This window comes from Neofelis nebulosa, chromosome 13 (genome assembly GCF_028018385.1).
Source record: "Neofelis nebulosa isolate mNeoNeb1 chromosome 13, mNeoNeb1.pri, whole genome shotgun sequence".
In the NCBI taxonomy this organism is placed as follows: Eukaryota; Metazoa; Chordata; class Mammalia; order Carnivora; family Felidae; genus Neofelis; species Neofelis nebulosa.
In genome coordinates this window covers 34,882,868-34,899,104 of record NC_080794.1, presented here as the reverse complement: position 1 = coordinate 34,899,104, position 16,237 = coordinate 34,882,868, and the positions used below count along the sequence as shown (strand labels likewise).

The window sequence follows — 16,237 nt, the reverse complement described above, 5'->3', positions numbered from 1 at the left end:
ATGATGAAAGCAGGCTAATGGGACATGCCTGACCACTTACCTGCAATCAGGCCAATCTCACAATTAGGATCTTCATATCCACAGGTCATCATAGTCCCCACTGTGTCATTCACGATCGCAACTATGTCCAGGTCAAACTCCTGCAAAGGAAGCAGCCATATTGTAAGTAGGATGTACAAGCCAAACAGGCTCAGGAGGGCTACATCAGCTCAAGGTGGGGCGGGGTGGGGGGGGGGGGGGGCGCGGCAGAGGCTGGAGTCACAGGGCTCGGCACAGGATGGCAGAGTAAAGGGACCTGGGAGAAAGGGCAAGGTGAGACATGAGCCTTAACACCATAACATACATTTCTCCTCTTGATGGCTTCCCTGAGCATGTCCACCACATCTTCCCCTTCACAGTCAGTGGCCTTGAAGCCTTTGGTCCACTCAATGAGTGTTCCCTGAAGGAAAGAAGAAGAAGTTCATTTGAGCAATAATAGTTTGCTGGGACCACTGCACAATCTCAACATCCAATAGATTCGAAGTGCTGTGGTCGGCTGCTAGTCCAAACCATGTGCTTTTGACTGTTCCATCTCTGCAGCCTATCACTGGGCCCAGAGCATGATGGGCCCAGAGATGGACAAGGTCCACTGCCAAGGGGAACAACTGCAGCAGCTTGTATTTATCAAGGGTCAACTCCTGTTCCCTGGCCATGACCTCACAGAACAAAGGCCTGGATCATAGGGAGTCTATTTCTAATTTAGCCAAGGACCGATTAAGATGTGATTAAAGGGGCGCCTGGGTGGCTCAGCGGGTTGAGCGTCAGGCTTCGCCTCAGGTCCTGATCTCACAGTTCGTGAGTTCAAGACCCACGTCGGGCTCTGTGCTGACCGCTCAGAGCCTGGAGCCTGCTTCAGATTCTGTGTCCCCCTCTCTCTCCGCCCCACCCCTGCTTGTGCTCTGTCTCTCTGTCTTTCAAAAATGAATAAACACAAAAAAATTTTTTTAAAGATGTGACTAAAGATAAATGCTACAAAATGTCCATCAAAGCATGGTTCCACAGTGAAAAACTAGAGACATCCTATCATTACAATATACATCTATTATCTTGTACATCGATATAGGAAATGTTAAACAGTCATAAAAAATCATGCTGTAAGAGAACATTGAATGTTAGAGAAAAATGTTCACCATATACTGTAAAGTAAACACACGTTAAACAAATACAGATGCTGAATTATACTATCATTCTTTTAAAAACCACACACACATGGGGCGCCTGGGAAGCTGGGCTCCCTTGTTCCTTTCCTGGTGGATGTACATAGAACACTAGAGATTCACTAGAGATTTGAAAAAAAAAAATTGCTCTTTCTTATTAGTTGCAGTTACAAAAAATACTATTTTTTAGAAATCTTTCTTTTTTCTCCCCAGCCATCAGTGGCTTTGCTCCCAAGCTATCACTTGGTCTCCTCCTGCCTCTTAATTGTGTATCCATGAACTTGTCAGAACTTCCGAGAGGCTGAGAGGCCAAGTGTCCTGGGTCAGGAGGAGTGGCTGTGTCTTGGTGCTCATGGACCATTCAGGACTTTGGACAGCTGCATGTGGCTGCCTTCCCCATCGGTGATTGATTGACTGATTCATTCATTCATTCACTATTTATTCACTTATTTATTTATTTATGAGAGAAAGAGAGTATGAGCAGAGGAGGGGCAGAGAGAGAGGGAGAGAGAGAATCCGAAGCAGGCTCTGCGCTGCCAGAACGGAGCCTGATGTAGGACTCGAACCTGTGAACCGTGAGATCACCACCTAAGCTGAAATCAAGAGTTGGATGCTCAACCAACTGAGCCACCTAGGCACCCCAGTGTTTTAATTTTTAATGGCAGCAGTCATATAGCAATGTGTTGCCTTTGTAAAAAAAATTAGAGTGTTACTGATAAGGACAAAGTCCCCCTTAACTTTCCATCCCCCCAATCTGAGAGATAATTAGACCTTTCCAGGTCAGTTAATATGGATGTCCCACATTCCTTCCCTGAGCAGAATATTCCTCAAATATAATTGCATAGAAATAAAAAATACCTATAGAATAAGTACTATTTTTAATCTCCATTTTTCAAATGAGGAAACCAGAGAGGTTAAGTAATTTGCCTAAGGTCACACAGTCAGTAAGCAGAGAAGCCAAGATCCAACGTGGTTCCACACCCATGCTCTTAACTATTGTGCTCTGCTGCCTCCCCGTTAGGTAGGTAATATCTGTGAAGCACTCAGAGCATAGTCCACCACAGAGCAAGCACTGTGTGTGTGCCTGTTAAATAAAAATCAAGTAATTAAGTCCATATGACTGATAGGCTGTAGTTTACTTAGTCATCCTCCATTGCCATTTGAATTATTTCTAATGTTTCGTTATAAAAAAGGAGTGCTGTAGTGAACATCCTTGTTCATTCCTTCTTGGCACATGTTTGAGAAATAGAGTCTTGAGAAATGGGTCTTCTGGCCTTAGCATTCTGGCATTTTTAATTTTAAGAGAGTCAGCCATATTACCAGATAACACAACCTCTTGAACCCCTCTCTCTTCATTCTCTGAATAATTCGGGTGGGAAGGCGCTGCTGACGTGCATGTTTCCACGCTGTTCTCAGAGCCCCGAAGAGCTCTGCCTCAGTTTGATTTTGTACTGACCAATCAGATGAGGCCTGCATGGCTCAACTTTCTCATATGAGAAATGAAATAGGATAGAAAATGGAGTGTAACGCATACAGTAAGAATACTGTTTCTTGATTTTTTGGTTTTAATTATATAGATGTAGGTGTGCTGTGCATTTTAACCAAAATGGTTCAACGACACGGTTCCAGGTCCTGGTCTCCCCAAGGGTGAAGTGTAAGAGCCTGGGCTCTCAGGCCAGTATCACCAGTGTTTATAGATGTGGCAATTTGGACAAGTCACCTACCTCTCTGCGCTTCTGATTTTCCTAACCACAACAAGGTGATTAAAAATAGTATGCATACATACAATGAGCTATCACTGAGTTTAAAAAAGGATGGAAATTGTGACACGTGCTACAACATGTATGAATCTCGAGGACATTATAGCTAAGTGGAATAAGCCAGTCACAAACAGACGAATACAGTATGATTCCACTTAGATGGGGTACCCGAAATAGTCCAACTCATAGAGACAGGAAGTAGACTAGATGTTAGGAGGGACTGGGGGAGGGGTAACTGGGGAATTATCACTTAATGGGTAGAGAGTTTCAGTTTGGGGAGATAAAAAAGTTTGGAAGATGGATAGCGGTGATGGTTTCATGGCAACGGGAATGTACTTAATGCCACAGAACCGCACACTTAAAAGTGGTTAAAGCGGTCAATTTTGTGTGATATCTATTTTACTACAATTAAAGAAATGGCACAAAACAAAACAAAAATTGTATGTACATCATGGGGACGTTGAGTGGATTAGATGAAAACAAATCTTTGGTGTCATTCTTATTATCATTGTCATGGGCTCTCTGGTTGACTTGTGTTGACCAGACTTCTCCCCATAAATTCAAAAGTGGTGCTCTCCTCTCTGCCAGCCCTGTAAGTAAGCCTGTCAGAGAGCACACGTGCTCCCTCTCCATGAGCTGGTGAATGGGGTTTTTGGGGTGTTTTTTTTTAATGTTTATTTATTTTTGAGAGAGAGAGAATGAGAGACAGAGCATGAGCGGGGGAGGGCAGAGAGAGAGGGAGACACAGAATCCGAAGCAGGCTCCAGGCTCCGAGCCATCAGCACGGAGCCCAACACAGGACTCAAACTTGTGAACCGCAAGATCATGACCTGAGCTGAAGTCAGTCGCTCCACCCACTGAGCCACCCAGGCGCCCCCCGGAGAATGGCGTTTTATCCCAGAATTCCAAGAAAGCCTTGGTGATACACGTTTCTAAATTATTATGAATGATTTATTAAAACTGTTATCCATGATGTCCTTCATTGTCAACTAAGTAAGTGTTTGTGTGATAAATTCTTTCTCCGATTCTAGTATCAGGAAGGAAATACACTTCTGATGCACCAGTAAACTTTCATTCAATATGCAGATAACACCCTGCAGCCTACCGTGTCTCCCTGTTTACACTGGCCGCCCAGGAGTTCACAGGCATTATTACTACTTAAAAGTTATAACTGGCTTTAACTGGTCATTACCTCTCTCCATCTCTCCATAATATGATTTAACCTCCCATTTAACAGCTCTCTTACGCATGTGTCCCTTTACTGTATACTGCCCTAAATCTCTTGTGAACTTCAATCCAAAAAATAACAGTGGGGCCACATGGCTGGCTCAGTCAGGAGAGCGTGTCACTATTGAGAATAGAAGTTATTTAAAAAAAAAAAAAAGAAAGAAAAAATCTTTAAAACAAAACACAAAAAAATACCAATGAAAATGGAACATAATGAATAGAAAATATTAGTAGAAAACATAATCAAGTTCTTGATTATGTTTCCCCAGCTGCCCTGAACCTGAGACCCTTAAAAGAGGAAATAAATGTTGACTCAGAGGTACGCTGAGGTTCCCTGGTGGAAGAAAGAAGCCCACCGGGCTGTCTGTAAGCCTGCGGGGCTGTCTTACCTTGTCAATGCTCGTCTGCCTGCAGGGAAATGAGAATGTGAAGCCCAGGGGCAGCTGGGCTCCCTTGAGGCCCATGTAGTCCAGGAAGTCAGCGATGCACTGCACAATGTGGTCAAACAGCTGCAGGGAAAGAGTGGCAGTCAGGCCAGGCCAGCAGGGACACAGGGTGGCAGGCTGGCCCCTCGGGCACAGAACTCCCCCGCCCGGCGCTCACCTCCTCGCCGGTGCCCTGCATGATCTCCAAGGGGATGGCGAAGATCTTGTTGTACATTCGCACCGACCTCCGTCCACTTCTGATCTTTACCAGGAGGACCCGGAAGTTGGTTCCCCCCAGATCCAGGGCAAGGAACTTGCCTTTCTCTGTGGTGGAGAAAGTTGGAGCTGCCTTCCACCAGCGTCCACAGAACAGGGGCTCACGTGGAGGCATTGAGAGGAAGAGGAGACACCAAAATACAGCCGACTCAGAGCCTTTTCCCTTGGGGCTCTCGAGCCAGAGGAGTGTGGCCGTCACCAAGCACAGCGTCAGAGCACTGGGCAGGCGCTTTGAGGCTGACTGAGGCCGCCTGCTTTTCTCGGTATCTGCTAAAGGCCACACTTGATACTTATGCTCAAGGAGCCTCTGAGGGTGAATCCAGGCCAGGCTACACTGACTGCAATGAACTCTGGAGGGTGTTTCCATCCTGTCTCTGTGGCCTAGAGGGAGTGTTCATGAAATGATTCTTCCTGCCCCCTGCTCTTCTCATTCCTGGATTCCCACACCTGCACGTGACCAATAAGAAGCCATGTCAAGTCCGACCCCCATTACCATCCAGGGCCAATAGTACCTCTCATTTCTCCTGACGTTGAAGAGCACCAGAGTCTGTTCTGTGTGACCTTGCAACTTGCCCTCTGCCTCTTCTCACTCCGTTCTGGCCACACCGGTCATTCTATTGTTTCCCGAATTTGCCGAAGGCATCACTCCCAGCCAGCTTTCTGACCCCTTATCCTGCTCTATTTTTCTTCATAGCATCTGCTGCTACATGGCCCTTGTTTATTGTTTACTAAATGTTCATGGCTTTTGCTTATTGTCTGCCAGCCCAACAGAACGTAAGCTCCACAGGGGTAGGGACTGTGTTTTCCTCCCTGCTCTCTGGCCACGCCTGGACCAGAGCCCGACCTATCGTAGGTACTTAGTGAAATTGTGAAAAATGAAGGCAGAAGGAGTAAAGAGATCAAAGAATGAACACTTGAACAGTGTCTTTTACTGCTCCTATTTTTTCTCCCCACATAGACTCGAAGGATATTAGCGCTGGAAAAGATCTCTGTTGCTGTGAGACCCAAGGTGCAGATGTGTGGCTTTGAGTATGTCATCTGACCTCTCCGAGTCTCCGAATTGTCAGCAATAAAATGGGAATCATTTTTTCACTACATCACTTACGAAGTGGTTGTGAGGAGGAAATGAGATGAGAGATTCCAAAGAAAATCACAAGATAAAAAGCATTTTACAAACGTCATTGTTTCCATGTAAGGCTACTGAGGTTCAAAGAGGGGAAGTGACTTGTCTAAAGAACTCACCCCACTTCTTGTCTAAAGACAAGAAGCCACTTGTCTAAAGTGGCTCCTCTGGGCTGAGCACAGGGGAAGGGTCAGAAAGCAATGAGAGAGAGAGAGAGAGGAGTAACCAAGCCCCAGGAGAAGAGAGAGAGAAGCAGGCAGAAGACAAGCCAGACAACTCCAAGTGTCCAGATGGCAGCTCCCAGGGACAACACCTGGGTCTTCTGTTCGCCAACAGCGTGGGGTACACTCTGTGTCCTCGACTACATAGACACACACATGTGACCTAACTTAGGTATTCTTCCGTTGCAAATGCTTTGGATCAACCAAGGCAAATAGATTCAGAAGGAGTACCGACCTTCTACCCTACTCCCCCTCCCTCCATTACAGACACGACTCCAAGGCTTTTAAAACAAAACAACCTAACTGGGTTTGAGGAGTTTTGGAGAGCTCTGTGCATGGCCCACCTGTACCATCCGGCATCCCGCAAACATAGGTGGGCAGCATCTTGACCGTGGCCAGCAGGTGGGTGTCTCTTTTCAGCCCGTACTCGAATTCAGTCCGCATCTTGCCCTGCACAGCCTTAAGTTGCTCTTGAGTCAGCTGGAACAAAGCCAGCACCTTGTCAATCTGCTTCCGTTGGGCCTGCACACGGGAGGCCACCGCTGTCACCATGGCAGCCCCCTTGGTGCTTCCACTCTCCGACAAGAGGAAGCGGACATCACAGTTCGGAACCAGTTTCCTCACCACCTTGTGCAGGCGTTTTGGGTATCTGAAGGCAGGGGTGATGGCAAAATATGTAATAATCATAAAGGCCCATGCCTGGTCAATGGGAAGAGACCCAGGTGTAGCAGTGGAGTGGGGTCCTGGGGAGCCTTGCGGAGCTGGGTTCACCTCTTTAGTTGCCGGATGGTGGGAGGGTAAGGAGATGACTGGGGGGAGGGGCTAGGGCAGCTAGGGTAGCAGAAGGGACACTTGGAGGCTCAAAGAAGTGGCTGTTATTTTTAAGTTTATTGAGAGTGAGAGAGAGCACAAGAAGGGAAGGGGCAGAGAGAGAGGGTGGTACAGAATCCGAAGCAGGCTCCAGGCTCTGAGCTGTCAGCACAGAGCCCGACGGGGGGCTCGAACCCACGAACCATGAGATCGTGACCAGAGCCAAAGTCAGACACTTGACTGACTGAGCCACCCGGGTGCACCCCAAGAAATGGCTATTTTATCATTAATATTTCAATCAGTAGGGCATGTCCACAAGACTGTATTGGCTGAGCATCATCTCTGTCCAAACGGGAAGGGTTCTTTCCCCAGCTCTTTCCAGTGTGTAATCACCTGACTTCCAATACCATCTCTATTAGCCAGGGGGACTCTCACACTTCCTCCTTCTAGGAAATTCTCACTTCTCTATGTTTTCTTACCAGTATCCTTCCTGTGAACCTGGCACCCTCTGCCATTCTGATTTTTCCTCATATATAACTGAGTGTATATTACTTTCCAATCTTACCAGATAGTAGGTACTTGATAATAACATAGATAGATGGACAGATGGATAAACACATGGATGGATGCCCTTCCAGTCAGGCAACTGGGTTTAGCAAAATATTTTTCTTTTCTTTTCTTTTCTTTCTTTTTTTTCTTTTTTTGTTTTTGAGAGAGAGAGAGAGAGAGCATACGCACGCACTGCAAGCAGGAGAGGGGCAGAGAGTGAGAGAGAATCCTAGAACCCAATGCAGGACTCAATCTCACAACCATGAGATCATGACCCGAGCCAAAATCAAAGGTCCGATGTCTAGCGGACTGAGCCACCCAGGCGCCCCAGAATATTTAAGAATGATCCCCCAAGGCAACCCAGCCAGCTAGATGAATATAGTCTCTCTTTCCTCTGTAAACTCAGAACCAACAGGACGTGGTTGGTGCCAGCAACACGGAGAAGCAGCAGAGTTTAGAGAGAACCCTGGGACTCTGCTCTGGGGAGACACATTGTGAGGGATGCAGGCCGGCAGGTGGCACTCACTGAGGATGTATCTTGTAGACCGTGCCATCCATGCCCACGGTGGTCCGGAGCCGCACCAGCTTCTTGTTCTCCCGGAGGCGTGTCAGGATGGCTGCCAGGGCCGCTGCACAGAGATTGGCTGAACGGAAGGACACGATGGTGCAGACGTGCTGAACTGCGATGCAGTCGGCCTCCGAAGGCTCCAGGCCCAGATCTGTCAGGATCTCTCTTGTATTGGCCAGGCCTTCTTTATACCTGGCCAGGGAAATAGGAATGAGAAGACCACACTTCTCCATCCCATCAGAGTCCCCTTAGAGAACCACATTTCCCACCTCGCAGGAGTGGGAAAATAAATAAGCTGGCACCTAGTAATAGAATAACGATAACAATATCAACAATGATCATAGCAGCCACCGTTTACTGAGCCCTCACTATATGCCAGGCACTTGTCTACAGATTTGACACATATTAACACAACCCTCACAACAATCCTGGGGGAAGTACTGGCATTACCCTATTGTACAGAGAGAGACCTGAGGCATAGAGAGGGTAACTTGTCCACAGTCGCATAGCCAGGAATTGCAAGGGCCAGGATCTGAACTCAGGCAGTTAGATCACGAGCTCACCCTTTTAACCACCCTGTACTATTCTGCCTTTCACAGAAACGCAGTCCCTGCTATGCTGTGCACAAATCAGACTCTAGGAGTCAGATGCCACTCTGCTGAGCTCAGAATCTAAACTGATTATGAAGCTCAGGGCAATGCTGGGGTTTCTAGGCCTGAGGAACAGGACCCTGAGTGGACTGGTTCCAGCCGCCTTCACCAGCCCTGTCCCCATTGCAGGGACCTCTGTGTGAGGTCTCACATCACCAAAGCCAAGGTCAGTCTCCAACAGCACCAGGTAGAGAAGGTTCTTGCTGTAGCAGGAGTTCTTACCTTAAGATTCTATGCATGGGAATCTTTAATGGGTCCAAGAATGCCCTAATAGTGTAAGCAAAATTGAGTACAAATGTACATTTTTATGGTAAAAGGTCCAGAACTTGAATTAGACCCTCAAACAGGTCTGTGGCCCTAAAAAGGTTGTAAGTGACCACTTTAGGGAGGAAGAAGGCAGGAAAAGAAAGGAGTTGACCTCCAACCACAGAATCCCTGGCTGATGAAACCAACAAGAAGCCACACTTGAGCCATGGTAGGCATCGCCGACTCACCCGAAGCTGGGTCCAGGTCTGAAGTTGTCCTGGTGAAGATCTGGACAGATCTGGTCCCTTCAGCTGGACCACTACCATGATCATACCACGCCTTGGCTCCCCACTCTAACCTTCTGCAGAGTCAAGGTGAAAAGGACCCAGCCAGCCACTTACTTCTCCATGGCAGCCACATGCCGTGTTTCAATCTTGCCCTTAGTGTGGAGAGCAGAGGATTTCTTGCCGCCAAACAGGAGGCCTGCCTTGGCCATCTTCAGCAAGATGATCCTGACAAGTTCACCCAGGTACAGGCCGCTGATCATCTTCTCAAACCTACAATTTGGTGAACAGATCAGTAGCAGCAACACCTTTAGTTACGCAGCATCCTTCCCAATGCTCATGAGCTATGGCCCATGGTCAAGAGCAGGGGTAACAGAAAGACAACTCCATGGGTCAGGAGGCCTCAGTCCCCATCCCAACCCGGGGTGCCCTTGGGAGCTCACTTATTCTCTCTGGGATGCATTCTCTTCATCTATAAAAGGAGGGGTGGGGCACCTGGGTGTCTCGGTCAGTTAAGCATCCAACTTCAGCTCAGGTCATGATCTCACGGTTCACGGGTTCAAGCCCCACATGGGGCTCTATGCTGAAAGCTCAGAGCCTGGAGCCTGCTTTGGATTCTGTGTCTCCCTCTCTCTCTGCTCCTCCCCCACTTGCACTCTGTCTCTCTCTCAAAAATAAACATTTTTTAAAAATTTATAAAAGGAGAGAACTATGCTAGAGGAGACCTAATATTCCTTCCTTCTCACAAAGTGCTTGACTCCAAGGATCTTTATCACAAATCACCCCTGGCCACAGGAGTAGCATTTTCATATTAGGTATAAGGAATCTTGACTTCATGGACTTCAGGTGATCCTAAGATCACCAACCATGGCATGACAAATCCAAATTTCAGACACTTCCAATTCCTATACCATGCTTTTGTCCCAGAGAGAAAGATGCTGTGTCTGTAGAACCAGAGAGGTTCTACAATAGTGTGGATGACATATCCCACCAGCCTACCTACACCTTGACTTTGAATTTGTACCCAACAAGCAATTACTAATTGTTTCCCAGGGAAAAAACTAAATATAATTTTTATTCTCCAAGATAATGGACACAAAATCGAGGACAACCTGTTTCCTAATCAACTTTACCTATTTCATTATAAAACCTCTTAGAACATTGCAGAAGCAGAAGATAGTCAAAAGAAATCCTGGTTGGGTTTGGGGGATGAAATTTGCTTTAAGTGAGATGGAGAGAGCGAGGACGACAAAGTCCAAAAAATGGGTCCCACTTTCATGGGCCATGACTGCTCTGTGTCACCAGTGAAACAGGTATGTGCTGGGGAGCAGGTACGTCCAAAGCAGAAATTTGTTTTCCAGGTATGCGGTTCTAGTGTTTGAATCGTTTCTAGGAGGGACTCAAAATATTTATTCATCAGAGCTTCTTGGGAAAATGGCTGGGACTCGAAAAATTCCCGATGAGCCTGGAACATCTTACCGGGCCAGAAAAAATAAGGAAGTACTTCAAGAGTGATGGGAGCACATTGTTAAGGACACAGGGGACCAGTTTGGAGAAGCTTCCATTGGTCATGTCCAAAAATATTTGAGCATCAAAATAAATAATGATAAGAAGAACCCTCCATTAAATAATAAAAAAAAAAAGAATCCATGAGTTCATATTAGTACAAACAAATAAATGGAGGAGATAGGAAAGCTGTTATTTACAGTAAAATAACAACTAATAAACATGGAGGGAATAATAGATTTGGAAATTCATCAATGGATGCTAAAAGTAAAGAGTGAAAGTTTAATGAGAAAGGATATTTACATAGCCTCAAAGCAGGCTTCACCAGATATGAATTCTTCACCAGATATGTATTCTTTTTTTTTTTTTTTAATTTTTTTTTCAACGTTTTTTATTTATTTTTGGGACAGAGAGAGACAGAGCATGAACGGGGGAGGGGCAGAGAGAGAGGGAGACACAGAATCGGAAACAGGCTCCAGGCTCCGAGCCATCAGCCCAGAGCCTGACGCGGGGCTCGAACTCACGGACCGCGAGATCGTGACCTGGCTGAAGTCGGACGCTTAACCGACTGCGCCACCCAGGCGCCCCCAGATATGTATTCTTTACAGAAGGAATAACAATAACCTTCTGGTAGAGAAACCTTTGCATATCCCCTTAGCCGAGTGATTCGAGGTAGCATCACATGTGATGGAACACACAGCATGTGCTTCCAGATGTGATGCACTGAAGAGGAAACATCGTCCCCTCTGTGATATTCCTGCCAAAAATACACCACCTGAATCTAATCATGAGGAGACATCAGGAAAATACAATTGAGGGACATTCTGTAAAATATATGGCTTATATGTCTTAAGATCATAAAAAACTAGGAGACACTACAGAAGATTTCCAGATTAAAGGAAGCTAAAAACAATAGCAACAAGATGTAATGTGTGAGCCTGAACTTTGTCTCTTTTATAAGGGACATTAATGGGGCAGCTAATGAATTTTGAATAAGTTCTATAAGTTAGATTAAGTATTTATTTCCTAATTTTGATAATTATACTTTGATTATGTGAGACAATACACTTGTTTGCAAATAATACATTTTGAAGTATTTAGGACTAAAGGGATACTGTTTGCAACTTAGTCTCAAATGGTTCAGAAAAATAATTCTATTTAGACATTTTGTATATATGTGTATGTATATACATGTACACAGAAACAGAGAGAGAATATTAGTACTTAAGGAGTCTGGGTGAAGGGGAATTTTGTACCATTTTTGTAACTTCTCTGTAAGTTTGAAATTATTCAATTTTTTTTGCAACGTTTTTTATTTATTTTTGGGACAGAGAGAGACAGAGCATGAACGGGGGAGGGGCAGAGAGAGAGGGAGACACAGAATCGGAAACAGGCTCCAGGCTCCGAGCCATCAGCCCGGAGCCCGACGCGGGGCTCGAACTCACGGACCGCGAGATGGTGACCTGGCTGAAGTCGGACGCTTAACCGACTGCGCCACCCAGGCGCCCCTCAATTTTTTTTTAAGAAAGGCTTTTCAGGAGCTCCTGGGTGGCTCAGTCAGGTAAGCGACCGACTCTTGATTTTGGCTCAGGTCATGATTTCACAGTTCGTGGGATCGAGACCCACAACGGGTTCTACACTGACAGCAACAAGCCTGCTTGTGATTCTCATTCTCTCACTCTCTCTATCCCTACCACACTCATGCTCTCTCTCTCTCTCTCTCTCAAAATAAACAAATAAACTTTTTAAAAAACTATTCTTTCACTTTGGAAGGAAAAAAACTAACAAAACAAAACAAAAAAAAAAATTTCATGTTTATTTATTATTTTTGAGAGAGAGAGAGAGAGAGAGAGAGAGAGAGAATCTGAAGTAGGCTCCAGGCTCCGAGCTGTCAGCACAGAGCCTGACGCAGTGCTCGAACCCATGAACCATGAGATCATGACCTGAGCCAAAGTTGGATGTGTAACTGACTGAGCCACCCAGGTGCCCCACAAAAAAAAAAAAAAAATTATCTAAAAAATGTCTTTTTGTCCAAGAAACACTTCATGAGCTGCAACAGTGTGTAAGGCACTCTGCTTGTTAAGGCAAGCTCTGGGAGCTCAGCATGCAGGCAGAGCTAGGGCAGACTCCCAATAGTTACTCCACTGGTGAGTGTGGGATGAGAGTTGGGAAAGACCCCCAGGTGCTATGATCAGGCCTCTGAGAAAGTGGGGTGACAGGGGAGCCCTGGAAACACCAGTGAGGGACTTGCCTGAGTCCTGCTCCCTTGGCCACATCGGTCTGCTCTATGGCCCCTCGTCCGAATGCACCAAGAGGGCAGGACCCGAGTCCCTGGGTTCGCTGCGTATCTCCCCTGCCTCACACATATGTGCTCCGGAAATACGGACTGAAATTGAATCAGGATTATGACCTAGGGGGCATCACTCCATTTCCTTGCCTCCACTTTCCACAGGTGTCCAATGAAAGTGAAACACAAGCCTCACCTCGCAGAATCATTGTGGCAGGAAACTAGTCACATCTAGAAAATCTGCCGGGTATAAGGTGTACCTGAGGGACTGGCAATTTACTGTAAATACCGAGGCCCCGATTTAGAGCACACGAGGGGACTCACAGCTGCTTCCCAGGGTTGAGAGAGCCAAGGTCCAGCTCCTGGTCGAACTCGGTGCGGATGTCTTCCAGAGCCCCGTCCTCCCCAAAGGCCCCCCACTCCGTGTTGATGCACATCCTGCCCTCGTCGCCTTCCACCAGGTCAATGTTGCTCATGTCCTCCATGTAGCACGCGTTGGTGCCAGTGCCTGAACAAGGGATCAGAGCGAATACGCAAAGACGGAAGGGCTCCCAGCTGGTCAAAGACAGAGAGAACTCTTAACTGCCTGAGAGTCCTCTGAATGTACCACAAAGTGCTTTTGATCCACTTCCCGGGCCTGGTTCTCACTGAGGGAACAGCTTTGGCAAGCCTGGAGTTCATGAGGAATAAAGCTGACACGCCAAGTCTACACTTCTCAGATGTTAATGGTTTGCTGTCATGAATGGGGTCGATTGTGAAGAAGTCCCTGATGAATATGCATGAGAGCTGACAAAGCACATTTACAAAGAGGAGGATGAGTTAACCTAACCTTGGAAATGAAAAAAAAAAAAATCACTAACCTACTGTTAATTTTTTTAATCCTTTCTCTAAGCTACTTAGCGTCTTCTCTATTTGCTACTAAAAATATTCTGTACTCACGGCCTGCCACAAATTGTTCCTGGCATAAGCTATATCCTTATCTTTGACAGTGATCAGCTATGACATAAGAAAGCAACATTCCATTATTCAAACACAAAATCACTCCAAGGAGATTCCTCAAACACTACAATACTGGGGAGTGACTACAAAAGGGCACAATCTGTTTGGGACCTACTGGGCTGATGACAATGTTCTACAGTTGGATTGTGGGGATGGTTAGGAAACTCAAAATTTACTAAAAATCATTGAATTGTATCCCTTAAATGAGAGGATTTTTACGGCTCAATAAAGCTGCTTAGAAAAAAAATTTTTTTAAAGGATCTCCCCCTACCTGATGCTCTGGTCTGAGGATTTTAAAGCCAACATGAGAAATAAGAAATGAGAGAAGCAGAATGTAAAACAGTACCTAGAGTAAGCTTTTCTAAGAAAAGTGTGGACTCTGTTTAGGCGTGGCTCCCAGTCTGCAGGGTGCCACACGTAGTCACCAAGACACGGTGACAGCGGTTAGAAGATGTGACTGGCAAGCGCCCGTCCCATTCTGAGCTGAGGGCTCCGGAAATGGGAAGGCAGATCAAGCCGCTTGGGTGCAAAGATCCTGCCCTTTGGGATCCTGCCCAAAGAGAAAGCAATTCAGAAAACTCTCCCCAGTAGTGGTAACGGAACGGGGAGGTGGCAGGAAATATTCAAGAACAGTCGATAAATCTAATGCATTTGGTTTTATTGTCCCCCATACTGCCTTCTCACGGCCAGCGTCTGGCAGACTCCCTCCCAGCTCAGGTGTCGAGAACCACCCACCGGGCACCTTCGTGGTGCTGCGATGTCCCTGGTCCAGGCCCCCACCATGTCTCGCCCACACAGGAGATACAGTGACCTCTTGGCTGGTCACCTTGCTTCCATTCTTGCCCCAGGAGTCAATTCTCTTTGGCTGACACGGCAGCCGAAATGAGCTTTTTAAAAACGCACGCTCCGTTTACCCATTCCCCACCCAAATCCTCCAGTGCCTTCCTGCCTCCCCTCGGAGCAAAAGCCAAAGACCTTATGGTAACTCTGTCCTGTGTCCCACGCGATCTGCCCAGTCCCGTCCACTCCCTCTGACCTGAATAGCCTATGACTCTCAGCCTTCACTCACTTTGGTGCAGCCCCCATTCAGCTTTTTAGGGTCCTCAAGCATCCCAGATGCAATCCCACCTCAGGGGCCATAGGTTTCCTCTTTCCTTCGCAGCGACTCTCTTCCTCTCGATCTCCACTTTGCTCCTTCCTCCTCATCACCAAGGTCCCTGCTCAAATGTCACCCCTCACCGCCACCTGCAGTTCTATTACTCGTTTATACCTTTCAGGCCTTCCCCCCACTTGCCCACTGAAAGCTCAGGAACCTCCGAGTATTAACGCACCACTGAAAACCCAATAGAGCATGGGGCCTACCACACAAAAGGCATGCAGGAAATACTCGTTGAATGAACGGATGGATGGATGGATGGATGGATGGATGGATGTTTTAATTTTCCATTTCCCTATGTTACTTCTCATAAATAGGAAGTGTCAGCACCCTTCCACAGAATTTACTCGGTTGGCTAAAACTAAGCCCCAGACCGATCCCTTTTCCCAACCCGGAGAATCAAGTCAAATTGAGTTACCAATGATGACACCAACTTCACAGTAGGGATCATCATAGGCGCACGTCATCATGGTCCCCACGGTGTCATTGACCAAGGCCAGGATGTCCACGTCTATGTCCTGCTTGAACACAAGTCCCAAAGGACATCAGTGGATGAGAAGGAGGCATTATCCCTTTATCTTTCCCCACGGAGGAAGCGAAAGCGGTGAAGGTGACCGAGACAATTACTAGACCCTGCCTGCTGGGCCTGCCTGGAAGAAACAAGGCCTCTATCAAGGTTCTGGGATCTAGAAAAGAGGAATGGCAGTCGGGAGCTAAAGAGTGGAACCCATGCTCCTGCCTTATGGGTGAAGGTCTCCATGCAATGAAATATGAGTGACAGACCACCAGGACTGCAGTCTTGATCTGAGAAACACCAAAGAAAGTATATTTATTCTGGGACCCAAGTCCTCCCCCACGGGGACAGCTTAACCAGACTCAGGCAAGTCCTCTCCGTGGGCAGCACTAGGGACATCCCATCTGGGTTTCCCATGTTGGCAAGTCAACTTGGGTTAT

The 16,237-nt window shown here is 46.7% G+C and overlaps 1 protein-coding gene across 1 annotated transcript in view; it reads right to left on the bottom strand.

Annotated features, from left to right (window-relative positions):
- Positions 1-16,237, bottom strand: part of HKDC1 (hexokinase domain containing 1) — a 49,822-nt gene that overhangs the window by 15,358 nt on the left and 18,227 nt on the right. Inside the window, exons 6-14 of the mRNA XM_058696551.1 lie at positions 15,702-15,801; positions 13,453-13,636; positions 9,453-9,608; positions 8,114-8,347; positions 6,573-6,877; positions 4,787-4,932; positions 4,573-4,692; positions 344-439; positions 41-140 (exon numbers count right to left, since the gene is read on the bottom strand). Of these exons, the coding sequence (XP_058552534.1) occupies positions 41-140; positions 344-439; positions 4,573-4,692; positions 4,787-4,932; positions 6,573-6,877; positions 8,114-8,347; positions 9,453-9,608; positions 13,453-13,636; positions 15,702-15,801 (1,441 nt within the window). The remainder of the gene's footprint in view (positions 1-40; positions 141-343; positions 440-4,572; positions 4,693-4,786; positions 4,933-6,572; positions 6,878-8,113; positions 8,348-9,452; positions 9,609-13,452; positions 13,637-15,701; positions 15,802-16,237) is intronic.